Source organism: Urocitellus parryii, chromosome 3 (assembly GCF_045843805.1).
Source record: "Urocitellus parryii isolate mUroPar1 chromosome 3, mUroPar1.hap1, whole genome shotgun sequence".
NCBI lineage: Eukaryota > Metazoa > Chordata > Mammalia > Rodentia > Sciuridae > Urocitellus > Urocitellus parryii.
This window is the reverse complement of record NC_135533.1, coordinates 114,672,363-114,689,733: the sequence shown is the minus strand read 5'-3', so window position 1 is coordinate 114,689,733 and position 17,371 is coordinate 114,672,363. Positions and strand designations below refer to the sequence as shown.

The following is a 17,371-nucleotide window of genomic DNA, read 5'->3' as shown; positions in this document are numbered from 1 at the left end:
GAGGGCCCAACGAGACGCTATCACCCCATCTCACAGATGAGGAGACTGAGGTGCAGAGGGGCCCTGGCTTGCCAAGGCCATGTCCAGGTCCAGCTTCCCGTTACCTGGCCCTGTCCCTGGGGATCTGCTCCTCAGGCCGGGGCCAGCTCATTCCCGTCTGGGCTCCCTGGGGTGAATCACAACGTCCCGGACAGGCTGACACAGCTGGAGGACTCGGGGGACCCTGAGATGAAGGGTGGGGGAGGGTGTGAGAGGTAACTGCGGCAGTGACGATGGCGCCTCTGTGGATGGGAGAAGGGATTCTCGGGGCTGGGTGCCCAGGAAGCCCCAGGGCCTCACGGCCACATTTTATTTGTGTCTCACCAGTCGGCTGCGGACATTGGTCAGATCCAAGAGCTACAGCAGGAGCTGGAGGAAGCCAAGAAGGAGAAGCACAAGCTTCAGGAACAAGTGTGTGATGGGAGCCGCCATGTTGGGCAGGAGGGCAGGGTCCCCGGGCCCCGGGCTCCACTGGCCCCGGGCTCCACCCCTGGGCTGGCCACTCACTGATTCATGGACTGATTCGTTTCCTCACTCCCTCCAGTTGTGGGCCAGGGACTTGAGAACAATCCAGGAGACAGACAGACAGACACAGGCACACACTCATATCCCTTTTCCCAAGATGCCGCACACAATGAGGCGCATTCACCAGATTTTCCTACAGGATTCTGTCCTGCTGAGAAACGGCTCCACGGGGAAGGGGTTGGTCAGTGCAAGACAGGGCCACGGCCCTTCGTGGTCCCTCCAGAGTCCCCTGCTCTCTGTCGTTACCTGGTGGGTTGCTCTCTCCACGAGATTTTCAAAGTCCTTCCAGAACCATTGCATGTGCCTGCTTAGAGTGAGCGGCAGGGTGACCAGGTTTCAAGCAAATGTCCCTGGGCACTGAGTAGCAACAAGCACAACAAAACTGTAGCTGCACTAGCCACCGGCTGGTACTCACTGAACGAATGCTCAGTCCCCACAGTGAAGATGAAGAGACGGAGGTTCAAAGAAGGGCACTGGATGGCCGGGGGTTCACCCAGCTGGAAAATGGCGGGGCCAGGGCTGAATCTTGCTGCTTGTGGACTAGTTTCACTCCCTTATTACGCCAGGGGAGGAAGCATAAGAAAGACTGAACAAAAGTCTTGTTTGGGTTCTGAAGTCACAGAAAGCATCTCCTCCCAGCACCTGACACCCAGGGCTGTCACCAGGGGCCCTCTGACCGGGACCCAGGGGTTCTAACTCGTAGTCATTCCCCGTGTGGCACTTGAGTAAAGAAGGAGGTGGGCCCTGGGGCTGGGACCTGCGCGTACCTGTGTCCTGGGACTTGGGGCCAACAGGTGACCAGTGGACCCCTCTGTGCCTCAGCTGCAGGTGGCGGAGATGCGCGTCCAGTACCTGGAGCAGTCCACCGTGGACCGCGCGATCGTCAGCAGGCAGGAGGCAGCCATCTGCGACCTGGAGAACAAGACGGAGTTTCAGAAAGTGCAGATTAAGAGACTTGAGGTACTGGTGACATGTCAGCAGGGCTCGGGCCTGAGCCGTTGGGGCTTGGAGGGAGCCAGCCACCCCCACACCTGGCTAGCTGCTCAGGAGCCTCGGCTGGACAGACATGACAGATCCACCTCCTCTCCCCTCCCCTCCCTTTTCTTCTCTGTACATTCCCACCACCGACCTGGTCATCCACCCACCCATCTCCACCCATCATCATGGTCTGTCATCCACCTCCGGCTATTTTTATTTCCTCTGCTCGCTCTTTTATTCAGACCCCAACTCCTCTGCTGCCCACCTTTCTATTCACTGATTCGGTTCTTCTCATGCCCTCATCCACTTACCTGCCCAACACTCCCCCTGAACAGAAACTCATCTTGCACCCAAGGAGTGCCCGCTCCTGTGTTGGGTGCCCAGGGGATGGACATGGGGGGCCTAGGGCTCTGCAGGCGATGCCCAGGGTGACCTGTATTCTGGGGAGGAGGCTGTGAGGTTGAGAGAACAGGGATCTTTTCTAAAAAGAAAAGCTGGAGAATCAGGGAGACTTCCAGGAGGAGACGGCATTGATGCTGGACCTTGAAATGCAGGCAAAAACGTGATGGTCTGGGACGGGGTTCACTGATGACCTTCATGTTGACCTTGAGCCGAGAGCTCAGGTGTGTGTTTGCCTTCTAGAGTAAAAGGGAGGGGAGGAAAAATTAGAAGCGGGGATGGGTAGATGGACCAGTGATGGAGATGAAGATAAAGAGACACAGGAAGAGAGAGATGGAAATGGGTGGGGAAATGAATGGCACAGAGGGGTCCACTGGTCATCTGTTGGCCCCAAGTCCCAGGACACTTACAGAGGTCATACTCTCACTTTAGCCAGTCTGCTGGATGCTGCCCTGGGGGGCAGTCAGAATAGGCCTCGTCCAAAGAGGAAGAACAGGCCAGAAAGGGCGAGTGACCAGAGAGTCCGGGAGGGCATAGATTGACAGCTGACCTTCACCCCACCCTGGGCCGGCTCCCTGGGGTAGGACAGAGCATCATCCTCACAGAGCCCAGCTGCACTCCTCATCCTGAAACATTTTCCCAACTCCCCTACGGAATCCAGGCTCTAATAAGGCTGCCGAGGTGGAGACAGAGAGACATTTTTCTTGGCCTTGACCCTCAGTGGTTCTCCAAATGGCTCAAGGGATCCCTCAAGGCGCAGTTGTCTCTGCGGATCATCATGAAACTTGGATGGGCTGTGTGTTACATGATGACCCGCACCATGTTGCACTGTTATCTGTTTTGAAATTCAAATACAGTCCAGTAAGAGCCAAAAAACCAACACCCTGGTCCAGTGGTGTCCAAGCTCATCCCGGACCACGGCCATGGTTATTTGAATGGAGCAGAACCCCAGGTCCCTGCTGCAGAGAGACAGGGCGGACCCTGGGGACACATTTTGAGAACCACTGTTCCTCCGTACACCCCTTGCTGCTCTCTGAAATTGCTGCTAAACTCCCTTTGAAAGATGAAGGGAGCGGGAGGGCCAAGCTCCCCTTCAGGCTGTTATTCGGTGTCTGCGCTGAAGCCTGTTTCCCCCCATCTGTGGCTCTGGAGAAGGGGCTCAGAGCTCTCAGCAGGGGCTTGAAATATTCATGCGGGGCCCTGCTTATGTCAACACGGCGTGTTTGCCCATCAGGATCGATTGGTTCCAGGCTTGTTGGCCGCCTAATGAATTCTGCAGAACAGCTTTTGGATTTGTTTTCTGTAGCACTTTGATGCCCAAAGCACTTTTTTCTCTATTGTTTTATTTTGTCATCTTAGAGTTTTGTCCCCAGAAATGTAAAAATATCCATATTAGGGCTGAGGCTCATCAAAGACAACCCGATCAAAGGCACTTGTTTTATAAATCTAGAATCCAAAACCCACAATTCAGAAGGGATTTGGACCCCCCAGGATAGTTCTCTCTTCAAAGCACCAGTCCACCTCCCAGAACTTAGGATGAAGGAGGGCTGCCGTAAACATGGACCCTTCTCAACCTTTCCAACCCTTGTCCAGCACACCCTCTGTGCCAGGCATTGGCTAAGCCTTCTTCACTTTATGAGCTGGATCCCAGCAACACAGGGGGAAAATCATCATTATCTCTCAGAAAGGTTCAGTAATCTGCCCAAGGTCACACAGCCAGGAAGAGGTAGCAGAGGGATTCAAACCCAGAGCATCAAGGGCATCAGTGTTTCACTGCCTCTCAGAATAGCAGTTACCATTTTCTGTTTTCAAAGGAAATTCCTCATTTTTTATTCAGAAATCAGGATTCTCCTTATGACTCTAGGCAAACACTCAGACTCAGTAAAGGATTCTGGTTCCTGAAGCCTCTTGCTCTAAGACCCGCACCTCTGGCTCCAATCAGGGATGTGCTCTCTGCCCCTCCCTCCCAGGTCCTGGTGATCAGACTTCGGGACAGCCTGATCAAGATGGGCGAGGACCTGTCACAGGCCCAGGCCTCGGAGTCCAAGCAGCGGGAGAGCAGCCAGTACTACCTGCGGCGCCTGGAGGAGCTGAAGGCAGACATGGAGGAGCTGGTGCAGCGGGAGGCGGAGGCCAGCAGGAGGTGCATGGAGCTGGTGAGTCATGTCGCCATACTGGCGCTTCGATGACTGAGGGTTTGGGCTCCCGAGAGCCCTCCTTTGCTGGGACAGGGAAGGCCTTCCTCCAGGAGACCTAAGGGCTTGCCTCCTGGACCTTTGGGGCCCACTTGGAGAAACAGGAGGGGATGGGCTGGGAAAGGCGCTGCCATTGGCTACAAAACATGGGGGCGTGGCCAAAGCGGACCAATGGCATTTGTGCTGCTGGACGGCCCTAAAGCGCAGGCGCACTCAGACCAAAGCTTCCTGGGGGCAGGGGGGCCTGGCGCAAAGGGGAGGGAACCCGCGTTTTCAATGTCGGTCTTTTGCTGTGTCTTAGCGTCCTTTGTGTCTTGTACTCCTCCAACAACCCTGTGGGGTCAGAATTTCTACCCCCATTTTACAAATGCGGAAACTGATGCTTCAAAGAGGTGAGATAACAGTCTCAGGCCTCATCTGGTAAATGTGAAGTTATTTCTGAGCTATCAACAGTAATGACAGATATAAAATATAAGAATAATGATAAAAGTCACCATGTATCAATCATTTGCTGCATGCTGGGTGAAACGTTCCTTGTCTGAATCCTATCAGAACTGTTAACGTTGATGCCATTATGTTTTACGATACGAAGATGGGTAAACTGAGGCACAGGGACATCAACTTGCCAAATGGAAGCTCAGAGTGGCGCGTTCACTTTCCCAAGGTCACACGTGAACTTAGATTTGAATCCAAGTCAGCCCAACTCTGTAGTGTATGATTTTAGCCACTAGGTCGTGCTTTGACCCCAGTGTGATCCAAAGAACATTTTAAGATTTGTTCTCTGCCGGGTGGGATGGTTTCTGTGTCACTCAGTGTGTTTTGTTTTAAGAACAGGAATCGGAGACCATCTGAGTGTCTGCTCTGTCTTTTCCCGTTGAGGACAGACTTCTCTAAGCCACCTTATTTATGCTTCTTGTGATGGGCAGGGGAGGTGGGGAAGGAGTATCTGGCATCCCTTTGCCTAGCACCCCAGAGCCTTTGCCAATACCACCTATGACCTCCTCAGTGTTGGTCCCAGAGGTCTCTAAGTGCCATCATTGTGGCAGGAACTAGTCCTTCTACAGCAAATGTGTTTCCTGGGTCACTGTCCCCCACAGCCAGTTGTCCCCTTCAGCTTACCCTTCACAAGCCAGCTGCCTGGCTTTTGTTGGCTTGGGGGTGGGGCAGACAAGGTGCTGGACAGAGACTGAGTTCCCAGACACAGTGCAGGCCCATGACTGGCAGGTCCTCCACCGCCCTGGCCCTGGGAGACAGAAAGGCTCTTTCCTCCAATTGACAGGGTAACTTCCTCATTAACAGTCCTGCTTCTGATGCAGCCAGTCCCCCTCCTGCAAGCTGTGGCTGGAGGAGAGAACAGCCAGCCTTTCTCTTCTGATGTCTTCTTTAACTAGCCAGGCACACAGGCAAGGCAGATCAAATAGTGGTTTTCTTTCCCTGTCCCTGGAGGTCTTTTTCTCTTTCTCCCCTCCCTTCCCCCATCCCTTTCGCTGTCCTCCTCATCCCTATTTTCTTCCTCTCCTCCCTGTCCCCATGTCTGGGAACATATTCAGATATTCAAAACCCCTAAAATACTGAGATTCTGCAGATGTACCTCTCGCTGCTTGGTTCCAGATCATTGCAATAAATTCAATATTGCAATGAAGGCACATGAGCTTTTTGGTTTCTCAGTGCATCTAGGTTATGTTTATACTACATCACAGTAGATTAATATGCAGCCAGGTATGGTGGTGCAGGCCAGTAATCCCAGCGACTTGGGAGGCTGAGGCAGGAGGATCTTGAGTTCAAAGCCAGCCTCAGTAACTGAAAGGTGCTAAGCAACTCAGTGAGACCCTGTCTCTAAATAAAACCCAAAATAGGGCTGGGGATGGGACTCAGTGGTCGAGTACCCCTGAGCTCAATCCCTTCCCTGGTACCCACCCTAAAAAATATAATAGCATTGTATCTAAAAAAAGGTAGATGCCTTACTTAAAAATGCTTTATGACTAAAAAGTGCTCATGATCATCTGTACAATGGACTATGGTCCTTGTGGGGTGGACAGCAACCTTCACGGTGAATAAGGCCCCCTGCACAGTGTAGTAAACCAAGCTGAGCCAATGCACAGCCCCCACCTGTGATTCAAAACAGAAGCAAAACAAACTTAAGACACAAAGCGTTTGCACCTAGAACTGCTTCTTTCTCTGCTTTCTGATTGTAAGACTCTGGGTAAGCTGATGGAGGCTGGCTTCTCTATTTCTATGCGCCCGTGGTCAGGGGTTACGTTAGGTTCCCCTGAGTGTCCTAAGAGATGACCACAAACTGGCATAAAGTGACAGATGTACATTCTTGCGTAGTTCTGGAGGCCACAGTCTGAAACTGCGCGTTGGCAGGCGCTACCCTCACTCCACAGGCTCCAGAGGGGACTGTACCTTGCCCTCCCCGGGTTCTCTCAGCTCCAGGTAGCACGGCCCCACTCTCTGCCTTCACGCGACCTTCCCCTCTGAGTACATGAGTCTCAAATATCCTTCCACCATGCCCTTATAAGGGCAGCTGTAATTGGATTTAGGGTGCAACCTAAACTGAGGTTGCTCTCGTCTGGAGGTCCTTACTGGAATGATAGCTACAAAACAGCCCTTTTTGGAATAAACTCATATTCACAGATCCTGGGTGGACATATCTCATAGGAGATCGCCCTTGAACTTGCTCCAGGAGACGAAGGCGTGGACTGTTGGTACCCTAAAGGCACTAGCACGTGCTGTGGTTTCCCTGATGTGCTGGGGGAGAACAGGGGTCAAAGGGACGATGTCATGCTAGCAGCCTCTTCCTGACGGTGGATGTCACCAACTCACCAACCTATTTGCCTCAAGGATGTCCTTTAGGCCCTGGAAAATTACGGCTGGGAGGAAAGAAGGTCCTGCTTGCTTGTCTCGTTAGTGAGTCCATTCCACCTATGTCTACTGGGCACCAATTATGGGCGTGGCCTAGGATAGGCATTGGAGCCGGGTGGGAATCCTAAGGTGCTTGCAGTGTAGACGTGCACGTGCAATACGGACAGACAAGGTCTGGTGGAAGTTAAGTGCCCGATGTCATTTGAAGACCATTCTTGTCACTAAGGCCTCCCCCAGAGGCCTGGCATTCTCGATTCTTGGAAGTGCAGCCCCATCCATTCAGGTTCACGTGCACGTCCACGCCACCCACTGACCTTCCCTCATCCTCAGCAGCTTCTCGATGCCACATAGACTCTTACAAACCTCACCAAAACCCAGCTGGGAAGTCAGAGTTCTGGTTCTTTTCTTCATGCATATGAAACCCTAATTTTTACTATGGGTCAAGCCCTGTGGTGGATGTTGGGGACCCCACAAGGAGCAGCCTGTGTGTGGGTGATATGGAACTCCACGGGAAGATCAAATCCAGGCCATTGCTAGTGAACCTCATACCAATAAGAGCTTTCTCTGTAATGGGAACTCGGCTTTCGCAGGCAGAACTGGAAGCTGTGCACTGTGATTTGGGAAATTCTTGGAAAACCAGCTGGTGCGGAATCTCTCCCCCATGCCCACTGTCACCACCCCAAATCCATTCCTTTTTTTTTTTTTTTCTTTTTTTTGAGGGAAGTACTGAGGATTGAACTCAGGGGCCCTCGACCACTGAGCCTCACCCTCAGCCCTATTTCGTATTTTATTTAGAGACAGGGTCTCACTGAGTTGCTTAGGGCCTCACTGTTTCGGAGGCTGGCTTAGAACTCATGATCCTCCTGCCTCAGCCTCCTCAGCTGCTGGGATTATAGGCATGCACCACCACACCCTGCTCAGATCCATTTCTTAGGGTAAAGGGTTACCTTCTCTGCCTCCTCCTCCTCCTTTTTTTAATTCAAGTCTCCCTGGAAGGGGCGAAGACATTTCCTAGCTGTGCAGCCCAGATACGCGTTTATTCACTCCCTCAACAAACACTCATTGAGTTGCTCCTGCCCAGGCCCTGGGCGCACACTGTCTTTGACATTTTACATCAACTGTAGAAGGTAGAGAAGGAACCGAGGGCAGTGTAAAGTCACCCAGGGCTGCAGGGTCAGGGTGGCAAACCTGGGATCAGCCTCCCTGAGTGTCCATCACTAAACTGTCACCGTGCCCCCCACATTGGCCTTTCAACCCAGTCCTGCTGAAAAATGACTCTGCTGTGGGAGACCAAAAAGGGATCTGGGCCTCTGGGCCCTGGTGAGACCCAAGGAGGAAGTTGATGGATCTCCTGTCCACATCCTTTCCGCCTGTCCCCAGCCTGTGCCATTTGTCACTGTTGGTGTTGGCTTAAAGGGCTGTGCGTTGTGTCCTGTGGATGATGGATGCCCCCGGCCCGCTCACCGGCTCCTCCAGATCAGCATCAATTACCCCACGGATGGAACCTGGCTTCCCGGAAAAAAAAAAAAAAAAGAAAGAAAAATGAGGTTTCGCCATTAATTTTAGTAAATGTACTATTCCTGGCGACTCCAGGAGCCATTACAGAGGAAGGAATATTCTGACTCTAAATCACTCAAGTCTCTTTGTCCCTGGGGAAGGAGACGGCTCCTCCGTGTTGTCCCCAGCGGTGAGGAGCTCAGGGCAGCTGGATGGCCCCAGGACGGGGCGGGCAAGGGTGCATCCAGGGGAGGGGGAGGCTGGTGCAGGTGGAGGCCGGAGCCCGCGGGGAGGAGGCTGCACCTGTTGGTCCCCGTCTTGCTGGTTCTCTAGTTTCCACCTTCCCTGGAGCCGCTCACAAGTCCCCAGACAGGAGGGCTGATTTTACCCTGCGTAGGTGTCTTCCCCATCTGTCCCCTCCTGGCGTCCTGTCTACCCAGGCAGCTTCCCTTCTGATCTGCGCTTCCACGGTTACTTCTTAGAGTCTCCGCGCTTGCTCCCCCTCCGCGCTTGCTCCCCCTCCGCGCTTGCTCTCCACAGGCGCCCTGTTGCCTTTACAACAAAGCCCAGACTCCTTCCTGTGGCCTACGGAGCTACTGAAATTCAGTCTCCAGATTTTTCTACCCGTGGGTTCCCGCCTTGCGCGGCCCTGCATGTTCTGCGCATGCGTGAGGGCACCAGGGACCCAACGCCGTGTTCCTTGGCCTCGTTCCCTGCAGCCCCTGCCTGCCGCCTCCACCCCCCAGGCCCAGATCAGGGGTCGGTGAGCCCCTCCTGGTGTCCCTGCGCCCCCCGGTGCCCACGCCACCCTCGGGTCCTCACCGGTTCATTACCACTCCTGCCGCCTTGTCCTCCCCGACGGCCCCTGGGGAGGGTTTCATTAGCCTCTGGGCCTCCAGCCTCGTGTCTGGGTCAGGCATTGAGCTGAAGCTCAGCCAGTGACTGCTGAACAGTTCCCTCCGCGTTTTGAAAACTTATCTCTGAAGAGAACATCTCAAAAAAATGCATCTCCAGGACAGGACCTGTCAGACCGCGAACGTGGGTTTGCATCCTCCTGCGCCCGTGTCTGGGCCTGCGGGGACGGGACGGGAGCTGTGCCCTTGAAGAGGAGGACATGGTGCACATGTCTCTAAAACAGATGATATCAGGAGCAATGGTCAAGTCCAACCGAGAGGCCTGGGCAGGACTGCAGAGCATGTATCATTTGAGTTTCTTCCTTTCTTTCTTTTGAAAGCACCGTGATAAATTTGTTCTGATGATAATCAAACTAAATAGATTGATCAGAATTCCTGTGTTTAGAGGATACACCCTGTAACAGAAGCTCAAGTCCATTTTTGTTTCAGCTCTTCCTGAAATAAATTTGTTAGGCTTTTAAACCTTAATAACAAGCTTTGGGAGGAGGGGGAGTCCAATCGTTTTGCCAGGGGGAAGAATTTTCTTTTTGTTTTCTCAAAAGGAAATAATGTTACAAACTCATTGTCATATGGCATTGGAAAGATAATCATAGATTATGCAAATATTTTTTAAAGGGGTATTTTACAGGTATGTCGGGCCCCTTAAATGATGAAGCTAATGTAGCTTAGGGGGAGCAGTTCTTGAATCATGTTCTTCATTGTCACCTGCCATGGCTTGAGTGTGTGCCCCAAAGTTGACGTGCTGGAAACTTCCCCAATACAACAGTGTTGGGAGGTGACTAGTTCCAGAATGGATTTGTGTCATTATCATTAAAGTCAGTCAGTTATTGCCAGAATGGGTTGCCAAAATACAAGTGAATATATCCCCTCTCGTTCTCTCACTCTCTTGCCCTTCTGCCTTCCACCATGGGATGATGCAGCCTCTGTGGATGCTGGCCCCGTGATCTCAGTCAGATATCTCAACTTCTTAGAACAGGAACCACGTAAATTTCTGTACATTGTGAAGTACCCAGTCTCAGGGATTTTGCTTAGAGCAGCAGAAAACTAAGACACCTCAAGCTGACCTCGGGAGGTGTGTAGTGAATGTCTGCTGTGTGCTGGGCTGGCTGCTCTAGGGTAGATTCACATCTTCAGGAAGTCAGAGATAAACTGAATGTAGGGCTACAGACACAGATTCTTCACCCCACCCTTCCTCTCCTCTCTTCCTTCTTTCTCATCCCGGGTTCTTCACCTCCTGCAGGTTACTAATCACCTTCCTCCGCTCTGCCTTGCCCCCTTCCTTGCTTCACAGAACTAATTTTACAATTTGACTTGTCTTAGGAGAAGGTGGGTTTTGGTCTCCTAGGCCTGCTACAACAAATCACCGAAACCAGAAGTCTTAAAACAAGAGGGGTCGGTCATATCCCAGTTGGGGGCACTGGAAGTCTGAAACCAAGGTGTCCTCAGGGCCACGCCCCCTCTGAAGGCTCTAAGGGAGACTCCTCCCTTCTCTCCCAACTCCTAGTGGCTCCACGTGCTGCTTGGCTGGTGGCTGCATCTCTCCTGTCTCTGCCTCTGTCCTGATGTGTCCTTCTCCCCCACTCTGTGTCCCTGAGCGTCCCTCCTCTTTTTATGAGGCCTCTGGTCATTGGATTCAGGTTCCACCCTAGCCCTGTATGGCCTCATCTTAACTGATGGCTCCTGTTCCCAGAAACGTCCCGTTCTGTGGTTCCCAGGGAATATGGATTGTATGGGGACCCTACTGAACCCACTATGGGATGGTGGGAAAAACATGGAGCTTGGAGCCGGAGACCTCAGATAACGGCCTTGGTGTTGGAGAACGTCGTATTTTACATGATTCTCATCCTTGGAGGTGATTATCCCTGTTTTACCAATGAGATGACCAAAAGCCAGAAGGCAAAGCAGTATCTCCACAGTTGCATTCCCACTAAGTGTCAGAGTCAGAATCTGAACCCAGGTCTGACCTACTCAAATCCACTGACTCAGACATTTTAGGCATATGATCTTTACTCACTCAAGTACTTTAAAAAACTAACCATACCATCGATATCGCTTTTGATTCCGCAACCTAGATTTTCTTGGCCTCGGCTTTATTGATGTTTGGGATCAGATAATTCTCTGTTGTTGGACACTCTTCTGGGCACACTGAGATATTTATCAGCATCCCTGTCTCCTAGATGCAGATAGCTCTTCTGCCCCAGTCATCCACATCCAAAATGTCTCCAAATGGCATATGTCCCAAGGGGCAAAATCACCTCCTGCTAAGAACCACTGGCCTATAATCCTCATAGGAACTGTAAAGGTACAGCTATGGTATTGCTCATTTCACAGATGATCAAACTGAGGCTCAGGGAGGGGAAGCGATGAATCCAGGTTCACCCGACAGTCAGCGAGGGGGCTGAAAGTCCACGGTGGGAGAAGGAGGAGACTCCACCCCGACATACACAGCAATGACAGCAGCATTCCTAGCAAAGCCCAGCCCAGCCTTCCTGAGACCCAGGGCGACTTCACAGCGGATCTCATTCTGGGTGGAATTGAAGGCCTCTCTGCAGGCTGTGTACTTTTAATAATGTTTAAATAAAACATGGGAGCACGGGTGTGATCTCCTTGCCGAGCGTGGCTTGTCAGCCGCCCAGGCAAACTCATAAATAGTTAATAGACAACCACTTACGGCGCTCCTTCTGTTAAACCCGGCATCAATTATATATGGCCCATGAATTATTTATTTGCTGTTACTTTGGGGTATATTTTCCACCTTTAAAGGGGGAAAAATGAAAAAATGTGAGATCTGAATCAGACAAGGGGATAGTTCCGAGGGATCTCAGCCCCGCTCTGTAGCACTTGATTTCCTTTGAAAGAAAAATAGAACCCATCAGTGGGTTCAAAAGGTGAATGTGGACTGGAGAGAACTCCACCAGGCCACCGGAAAACAGCGGGGGCAGAGCTGCGCTGGTGCATTCCCAGCTACAGGCTCCCCAGGGCACGAGGACTCCTGGCTCCCGGTGTGTGCCGATGCCTGTGGTGTCAATCTCCCCACCAGGGCGGATTTCAGGCTGACCTAGATGACGTCACTGGATGCAAAGGCAGGAAGGCAGGTGCAGTGGCTCACCCACATAGACCGTTCCGGGTGTAAGGATAAAATTCACTCGGTGAACTCCAAAAACATAGGCAACAGTCAAATGCTGGTAAAATGATCAGGAAGCATGAGTACAGCGCTTTTTTAAAAATACGGTTCGTGCAATGGTCACTTTCTGCCATTTCATCTTTGATAATAGCTGTGTTTAACAACAAGCTTGCAAAATTCTTGAAAGTTGAATAATGAGCTCTCTCTGCTTCTATGACCTCCTCCAGCTTAGGGCTGGCTTGGAGTCTCCCTGGGGCAGGGTCCCCATGACCTCGTTCAGAGGCCACTGGTGGAGTGGACGGAGAGAAAGTTCAGTACCCTCAGGTTCTGGAATCAAGTCTTTTTGTTCATTGTGTTTTTTTTTTAATATCTTTTATTTTTTTTAATGTGCTGAGGATCAAACCCAGTGCCTCACGCATGCCAGGCGAGCGCACTACCACTTGAGCCACATCCCCAGCCCCTCATTGTCTTTTTTAAAAGCAAGTTTTTCTCATCAGAACTTAGCCCTGTGGAGCGGGTTCACTTACCCTGTCTGTGAAATGGGTACGATCATGTCTGATTGAAAAAACTCCAGGAAGTCACTCCAGCCGGGCTTCTCGCCTGCTCCATAAATAGCCCTGAAGCATGATCTCTCCTCTGTCTTCCCTTTTTCCTTCTTTCTCCTGGTTTCTTTTTGGTGGTGATGTCTTCTTTCTCCTATTTTCTGGGAATCCAGCTACATTTGATAAGAAGGGAATCCCAAGCCAGATTCTGTCCTTTCAATTTGTTTAAGTTTCTTTGTTTTTTTATTTTTATTTTTATTTTTTATTTTTTGCACCTAAAGACAGACGCACGCTTCTTCCCGCCCTGGATGGGCACCCGGCCCCCTCCTACGACTGGCCCCAGGACACTCCCCCACCCAGAGTCGCAGAGTTCATTTCCCAACATGCTCTCGGTGGATGTTTCCCTCCTGCTAACGACCATGAACTTGAGCACACAGAGATGAATGATATTGTCTGGGAAGTGAAGTACTTAAAAAGTCATTCCATATGGAGGGCATTTGGGGCCACAAGCTGGGTGTAAATAACACATTTTATGACTCTCCTGACATGAAGACAGTTCTCCTAATTACTGGCCCGTTATCTCAGTGTGATCCAACGTGGCCCCCACATTGGTCAACTTGGTGCTCACAGGCTATTCTAGCTCCCCAACCTTGACGGCCTCCCGCGTGCTCCAGGGCTGGCCAGGGAGCCCCTGGGTGTTCACATCACCCCACTTCCTCCAGGCCCCGTGGTCCCAGTGCTGCCAGCCCCAAGTGTTTCTGAATCTGAATCCCCCACCCCATCTTCATCCTGGTGAACCTGCTCGTCTCAATTCAAGAGGTGTCGCTGTCTAACGAAACAGGTCTCTGCGTCTGCCTCCGAGATGAGCTATCCCGATAATAAAAATCTATTACCCACCGCCTACCTAGGGTAATTGGGTCTATTACTTCTCCTCTGGTGGTTTTGTTTCTGCATTGGAAACAGGCACTTGAGCAATTAATCAGAATTTAAAGTTGCTAATACCAATTACAAATAATGCGGCAAGTCCCAAGACGGCAAACACAGGAGCAGATACTCATCACGTCCCCAGGGACAGCATGCATTGAACTTTTGTCACTTCAGACTGGCTGGAAATTAGAGCGACTTAACTCCACAATGTTAATTACTAAAATAAAAGAAAGGAGGGCGGGAGCCATTGACTGGGTTCTGCAGGTGTACATTAGATTATTCAAATATGGCCGATTCAGATTGTTCCGACGCGTTGATGCTCCGCTTAGTTGCCTGTCAGGGAGGCCCGGGAAGGAGGTCCAGGCTCACGGCTCGGCATCTGGAGAAGATGGTGGTCCAGGGGAAGGGTAGACTCGGGGTCTTGCAAACTGTGATTCGGTTTCAAAGGTCATTCCTCTCCTCTTGGTGCCGTGTGGTTTGGCTGAGCGTAAATGAGGAGGAGGCGGGAGGGGACCTCAGAACTGAGGACAGACCACCCATGGGAAAGCGACATGGCCTCACCAAGGGTGGTGTGGATTGGAAGTGCACGGGAAAGATGGCAGATGTGTCCACACTGTGACTCTTTTTGTCCTTAAGTGATCAAAAATTAAAATGGCTTCTACTGAAGGGAATCCACTGGTTCATGTCATGAATGAGCCTGGTGGCCCCTGGTGGCATTCTCAGTGGGACTGTTGTGATGTCAACAGGCTGAATCCCATGTGCCGGGGTCAACTTGTCCCAGCTCCTCCGAGCTGCTGTGCCCGATTCTTGCCCACTCTGTGCAGTGACATCATGTTGCCCATTGACGTCAGCCGATGTGAGGTCGTATCACGTAGAGAATGGCACACGGTCCCCTACCTGTCCCACAGAGCCAGCGTCCGACAGTTACCAGCCCATCACAGGAGGTGGACCAGAGAAAGGGAAAGGAGGAAGGGGCCCCACCCCTCACTGCTCCTCACCTAGTAGGAGCAGCTGCCCTTGACTGGGACCTCTGCACTCCTGCTGTCCCTCACTGCATGACTGTGGGCACGCCCCGTCCCTGCTGGACTCACCTCTGTCTGTAAAATGGACCAGGTGACCTCCGGCCTCTGACCTTCTTCCCATTGAGACCCTGGACCAGGCCAGAGCTAGCAGTCATGGTGCTGAGAGCTTGGGTTGTGTCTCAGAGGGTGACAGTCATCACCATCACATCATGAAAAGCATCACCACCCCACCACCAGGGCCACCAACACCATCACCATCACCGTCACCATCCCCACTGCCATCAGCCTCACCATCACATCACCACCCCCAGCTCCATCACCATTGCCATCACCACCCCATCAACATCACCAACACCAGGACCACCATCACCTTCACCACCCCATCACCATTGCCATCTCCATCACCATGACTGTCACCATGACCGTCACCACCCCCATCACCATCACCACCCCTGTCACCATCACTATCACCATCTCCACTGCCATCACCCTCACCATCACCACCCCCATCACCATCACCATGACCACCAACACCATCACCATTGCCATCTCCATCACTGTAATGTCACTGTCACCACCCCCAGCACCATCACCATTGCCATTGCCATCATCACTCCCATCACCATCACAATGACCATTGCCATCACCACCCCATCAACACCACCATCACCATGACCACCATCACCTTCTCCACTCCATCACCATGATCATTGTCATCATTACCATCACCTCACCATGACCACCATCACCTTCTCCACTCCATCACCATGATCATTGTCATCATTACCATCACCTCACCACCCCCATCACCACCCCATCACCATCGCCATCACCATCGTTAATGTCATCACACCATCGTTACCTCCCCCTCCCGTTCATCACCATCACTATCAATACCATCATAAAATCATCACTCCACCATCACGACCACCTTTATCACCATCGTCACTGTCATGCCGCCATCATCATCATCATCATCATCATCATCATCATCATCCCCTCAAGAGTGAGACCGACCAGAGAACACCCTAGAGCCCTTCAAGGGCAGGCAAACTCCGAGTGTCGGAACAGGCTGAACCAGATTGAGAATTCTGGGAATTACATCCCCAAACGCCACGTCCCCTGCCCTGTGGCCTGGGGCCTCGTAGGTGCCTCTTTCTTTGTGCTGGGCATCCTGAGCTTCATCTTCACTGGAATTCTGCCCTTTCCCCAGGCTTGCTTGGCTGAGTTCCAGGTAAGTGACTCGGAGCCCATCCTGCCACATGTCACCTCTTCTACCCACTTGGATAATTAGAACCAATACATTCATCTCCCCAACGGCACCCTTCCCTCGTCAGAGTTCTCAAATGGAAAAAAAAAAAAAAAAAAAAGGCCCAAACAAGCTACATCTGTCCTAGTTGAGGCAGTCTGCAGGGGCCGGCAGCTGACATCCACCCAGCTGGAGGGCAGAGCCCGGTTTCCTGTTTGCTTGGTGGCAGATGACGTGGCCGTGCTTTATTAAAGTTTGGCAGTGGTTTGGAGACAAAAAGCATCTTCTGGAGAGAGGCTTCCAAACAAACACTCAGGGACTCCTTGGGGCTCCTGCCTCTGTGAGCTAATTGCATGGTGAGTGAGGAGAAAAGGAACTGATGTCACTTCTCTGCAAACAAAAGAACAGGAGGTGGCTTTCCTTCTTCCCGAGAGCCTGTGTGGGTGGGTGCAGGTAGCAATTGGCTGTTCTGTTACAGGTACTTTCCATAAAGGGCTGGGTAGCAGGCGGTTTAGATTGTGAGATGGGAGAGAGAATCAGTCATAACTACTCTGCTCTGCTGTTGTAGCACAAAAGCCACCATTGACGGTCCATGGATGAATGAGCATGTCGTGTTCCAATAAAACTTTATCGACAATAACAGAACACAGACTGGATTTGGCCCAAAGACTATAGTTTGCCTGGTCCTGCTCTACCAAGAGAAATTGCAGTCCTGGACAAGTCGCCTGTCCTCTCTGAGTCTCGGTTACCTCATCTGTAAAATGGGCTGTTAGGTAGTCAGGAGATGAAAGCTGTGTCTGGCATATAAATGGTCAATTTATGATAACTCTCCCTGTCCCCACCCCCTCACCCTTGCCAAAAACCACAGGGAAGAAAAGCAGATCTAGAAGTCTGTGTGCTTCCTGCTGCCCAGCTATGGTTACAGTTCAGTGATGCAGATCTTTGGGGAGCTCATTTGAAAGTCAAGGAGCTGGGAGTTTCTCAAGGAAGGTCCTTGGTTGTCAGCTCCTGCCAGCACCTTCTCACACCAAGACGTCTTGACTGGTTCCGTCTATTGTATTTTCATTGCAAAGGTGGGGAGCTGGTTGCAAAACC

The 17,371-nt window shown here is 51.7% G+C and overlaps 1 protein-coding gene across 1 annotated transcript in view; it reads left to right on the top strand.

Moving 5' to 3' along the window:
* Myo18b (myosin XVIIIB) overlaps positions 1 to 17,371 on the top strand; it is a 216,663-nt gene that overhangs the window by 154,405 nt on the left and 44,887 nt on the right. Inside the window, 3 exon segments of the mRNA XM_077796031.1 lie at positions 367 to 450; positions 1,387 to 1,524; positions 3,912 to 4,097. Of these exon segments, the coding sequence (XP_077652157.1) occupies positions 367 to 450; positions 1,387 to 1,524; positions 3,912 to 4,097 (408 nt within the window).